At 60.1% G+C, this 4,403-nt stretch overlaps 1 protein-coding gene across 1 annotated transcript; it reads right to left on the bottom strand.

The window, feature by feature from the left end:
* Positions 1-2,725: 2,725 nt before the first annotated feature.
* On the bottom strand, positions 2,726-4,132 carry LOC134399325 (hemoglobin subunit beta-like). The gene is made up of 3 exons (XM_063127330.1): positions 3,980-4,132; positions 3,654-3,876; positions 2,726-2,968 (listed from the first exon to the last, which is right to left on the bottom strand). The coding sequence occupies exons 1-3, from the start codon at positions 4,069-4,071 to the stop codon at positions 2,840-2,842; spliced, it is 444 nt and encodes a 147-aa protein (XP_062983400.1). The 5' UTR covers positions 4,072-4,132; the 3' UTR covers positions 2,726-2,839.
* Positions 4,133-4,403: the final 271 nt, after the last annotated feature.

Here is a 4,403-nt window from a genome sequence, read left to right as displayed (position 1 = left end):
TAATAATAATAATAATAATAATAATAATAATAATAATAATAATAATAAGACGACAACAGTATGAGCAGTCCAGACATAGCTTCCAAATCACGTGAGGTACTGGTTCCTCTCTATTTGGCCCTGGTTAGGCCTCATTTAGAGTATTGTGTCCAGTTCTGGGCTCCACAATTCAAGAAGGATGCAGACAAGCTGGAGCATGTTCAGAAGAGGGCAACCAGGATGATCAGGGGTCTGGAAACAAAGCCCTATGAAGAGAGACTGAAAGAACTGGGCATGTTTAGCCTGGAGAAGAGAGGATTGAGGGGAGACATGAGAGCACTCTTCAAATACTTAAAAGGTTGTCACACAGAGGAGGGCCAGGATCTCTTCTCGATCCTCCCAGAGTGCAGGGCACGGAATAACGGGCTCAAGATAAAGGAAGCCAGATTCCGGCTGGACATCAGGAAAAACTTTCTGACTGTTAGAGCAGTGCGACATTGGAACCAGTTACCTAGGGAGGTTGTGGGCTCTCCCACACTAGAGGCCTTCAAGAGGCAGCTGGACAACCACCTGTCAGGGATGCTTTAGGGTGGATTCCTGCATTGAGCAGGGGGTTGGACTAGATGGCCTTGTGAGCCCCTTCCAACTCTGCTATTCTATGATTCTATGACAGGTGCTGGGCGTGTTTCCCAATCACATTTGGTCCAGCCTTGAATCTCAGCAGCTGGAGAGTCTCAGGTGGGATGACTGGGACCAAGCTGCAGGCCCTGCTGTGGATGGTGGTTATCCCCAAAGTGAGCCCAGGTGAGGCTGCTAAGGACCCTTAACCCGCTCCCCTTCGCCCTGCACAAATCCTCGGCCCTGGCTCTGGGCCGGGTGGGTCTTGCGTGCCGTTGTTGGGTAGAAAGGTGGGCTATGAATACATAAGTGCAGCTCCAGTGAGCCGGGTGGTGGTAGTGGTGGTGGACTGACACGGGAGCCGTCCCACCGCAGTGGCTCTAGCATTCCTGGTGGGCCTGGAGTCTCCTAAGGTGGCCCTATGGAAGGGAGGACAAGGCTCCTGTCTCTTTAACAGTTGCAGAGAAAAAGGGAATTTCAGCAGGTGTCAATTGTATGCTCTCTTTGGTATCTGGTCACTCTAGGCAGGGCTCCTGCAGCTTTAACTGATGTGATGAAGAGGGAATTCCGCCAGGTGCTGCACGCATACGACGGACACTTGCTGAAATGCCCCTTTCTATGCAACTGTTAAAGATGCAGGAGCCCCGTCCTCCTTTCCATAGGGCCACCCCAGTGCCGTGCCTTTGGTTCTGGAGCTGGCCGGTACTGGGCAAGCCACGTCTCTGCCCTTAGGCACACAGGCCGCCCACCAGCCTGGGACCCTGCAGGGACAGGCCAGCAGCGCTCCAGCCCAGGGCTTGGCTCCCTCCCCTTGGCGGCTGGGAAGGGGCAGCTCTACACGTGGGGGGGGGGTGTCGAGAGCTGGAGGCCTTCCTGGTGAAGTCTGGGGCTGCTGCTGCCCCTGGGTCCAGCCCTTGCCTCAGGCTAGGTCCCCGCCTGCCCACCCGCCTGGCTTCCGTACCTCCCCTGGTGCCCCCTCCTGTCCCCCCCCCTTTTGGCCATTTTGCAGCCCTTCCTCTTCTGCCCGGAAGGAAGCCTGCTGGCTGGTCTCCTTGCACAGGCAGGGAGGGCGGGCCGGAGGGCCGTTTCCTCCTGGCCGGTGCCAGTGCCTGGGCCTGTGGGAGAGAGCAGCAGGGCACCAGCTTCTCTGCGCAGCTCGGGCTGCGTGTCACGCAGCCAGGGCCGCCCGTGGCTCTGAGACAGGCCAGCGAGCCAGACTCTAGCCCGAGACCTCTGGGCTGCACTCTTCCTCCCTGGGTAGGAGACCCAGGAAGGGCGCAGCGTGGGACTGCCCTAGGCTCCCTCACCCCAAAGGTTACGCATGGACAGTTACACGCTCCCCCCTCCCCACGGACAGCCCCTGCCCGCCCCACCTCGGGGCTCAAAGTCTGCCTGCTGCCCCTTGTCTTTGTCGACCCTGAAGCACGGGGGGGGGGGGGAGCGAGCCGCGTGGCCAAAGGGGTTGAATCCCGCAAGGGAAGTGCTGATGTGGGGATCCACGCAACGTGCACAACATTGGCCTTCCAGGGAGGCCCGAAGGGGCGTCCGAGGGGCCGGGAAGGCAGAGAAGGGGCCGCCGCTCCCCCCCCCCCTCATTTATGGAATGTCTAAAGGCTTGAGGAAGGGGCAGAAGCCAGAGAAACGCAATGCCCGCTGGGCTGGCTTGTTTGTGTTCTGAAAGTGCCCCCCACCCTGACACACACACACACCCCTCCCCAAAAGGCGCAGCTGGACCAGAGGCAAGTTCCAGAAAAACGAGAGTGGGGGCAGTCCCTGGCCAGGAAGGACAGCTGGCGCCCAGGAAAACGGGCCTGAAAAGCAGTGTGGGGACAGGAGGAGGAGAGAGACCCCCACCCTCCCACCCCCCGCAGCCCTGGAGAGGCTGGTGGTGCAGGATTAGCCAGTGAGCAGGAAGTCACCAGGGTGGAGACGCTCCCATGTCCCGAAACCACTCTTATGGCTTAGCCCTCCCCATGGGTTTGACACGCACACACACACACACACCCCGCAAGCCTCCCCCATGCTCGACAGGTTGCCAGGCCACCTTCGTGGGGCTCTCAGCCCCCTCCCTCCCCCCACCCTTGAAGGCCTCACTGCCAGCATCGCCCACAGAGAGACGCAGCGTCAGTTCAGATTGCAGAGGGTGAATTTTATTAGCTGGAATTTGCCACTGAGGGCTGGAAGGGGGTTCTCCGCGGCCGGCCAGGGGAACGCGGGGCCTCGGCTCCTCCCTCAAGGCGCTTTAGTGGTACCGGTGGGCCAGAGCGTGGGACACCACGCTGACCAGCTTCTGAAACGCAGCATGGTAGCACGCGTTGAACTCCTTCCCGTAGTGGGCCGCTAGGAGCGTAATGAGGACGTCACCCAGGAGCTGGAAGAGAAGAGGAGAGCGCGCGTGAGCCCCCGGGTGCTTGGGGAGCCGGAGGCCTGGAGAGCCCTCGGCCAGCCACCCTGTCCCCCGAACGCAAGGGCTGTGGTTTCCCCACAGCAGAAAAACAAAACCCAGGAGCCGTGATGTGGAGGGAGTCATCAGGTTACTGCTGGGAAACCACGGGCCGCTCTCAGCCAGGCGTATTCCCTGCCGGGATTTGGCCATTAGCCATTCACAAGGGTGAACTGGCCCTAGAGCCCTGGGTTCAGGTTCCACCTCGGATGGCAGCTTCTTGTCTGACCAGAGACAAGCCCTTCGCAACGACGACGAATATGAAACGTTGTACGTGTTGAAAAGCTCTAGATAATGGAAGGGGGGCGGGGGAGCAGACGAATGCGAAGAGTTGTCATTAGAGAGGGGGTGGGGGGCTTGGCTGTCCCGGGGCAGCGCCGCTCAGCTGGGTTGAATGCACAAAGGGAGCAGGACGGCCGGGAACGAACCGCAGGGCAGTTTTGAAAGATGGCGGTGACGTCCTCTCACCCGCACAGATGCCCACCCCTCCACGAGCCCCCTCGCTGAGGCAAGGGTTGGTGGCAGTGATAGTAGCTACGCACGCAGGCACACACGCACGCACCACACGCACACACACGCAGGGCAGTCCCTCAAAGAAGGGGGGGCGCCTCACCCTGAAGTTCTCGGGGTCCACGTGCAGCTTGTCGCAGTGCAGCTCGCTCAGCTTGGCGAACGTCTCCTTGATGTTGTCCAGGTGCTTGACGCCTTCCCCGAAGGCGTTGAACACCTTCTTGCCGTGGGCCTTGACCTTGGCGTTGCTACTGATGGCGGCATAACTGGAGAGGTTCCCAAAGTCCTGGAAGAACCTCTGGGTCCAGGGATAGACGAAGAGCAGGCTGCAGGGAGGGGAGAGAGCGAGACACACCTGGTTACCTGGGAGGGAGAGGAGCGCCCGGCCTATCCCAACGAAGCAACGGCCGCCCGCGCAAGTGGGCTTACGTGGCAAGGGCCTCGCCCCCGATGGAAGCAACGTCGACCTTGCTCCAAAGGCCTTGAATGTACTGCTTCTCTTCGGCGGTCCAGTGCACCATGGTGGATGATGGAGGTCGGGTGTTTCTCTTGGCTGAGGAAAGTTCGGGAGCTGAGCAGAGGTCCCCTTGGCCAGACTTTTATACCCTGCCATGACCCTCCCTCTCCTCCTCCTCCTCCTCCTCCTCCTCCTCCACGTCTGGGCGTGTCTGTAGCTGGGGCTGGCAGTAGCAGTGTGGCTGGGGCTGGGGAGCAGGAGGGGAGGCGGCGGCAGCTGCTGCCACTCCTGGGGGGTGCGGCTGTGCTGGCTGAGCAGGAGGCCAAGATAACTGGCTCTTGAGAGGCATTGGAGCTCAGCGGGAGGGGGGGTTTCTTCCTTCCTTTTATCAGTTAT

Source organism: Elgaria multicarinata, chromosome 5 (genome assembly GCF_023053635.1).
Source record: "Elgaria multicarinata webbii isolate HBS135686 ecotype San Diego chromosome 5, rElgMul1.1.pri, whole genome shotgun sequence".
In the NCBI taxonomy this organism is placed as follows: Eukaryota; Metazoa; Chordata; class Lepidosauria; order Squamata; family Anguidae; genus Elgaria; species Elgaria multicarinata.
The sequence above is the reverse complement of the archived record's forward strand: the minus strand, read 5'-3'. Positions and strand labels throughout refer to the sequence as shown.

Coding starts and splice junctions, on each gene's coding strand:
- LOC134399325 (XM_063127330.1), bottom strand. CDS start 4,071: ATGGTGCACTGGACCGCCGAAGAGAAGCAGTACATTCAAGGCCTTTGG. Junction 3,877..3,979: donor GGGGGCGAGGCCCTTGCCAC/GTAAGCCCACTT, acceptor CCCTCCCTGCAG/CCTGCTCTTCGTCTATCCCT. Junction 2,969..3,653: donor TGGACCCCGAGAACTTCAGG/GTGAGGCGCCCC, acceptor CTTCTCTTCCAG/CTCCTGGGTGACGTCCTCAT.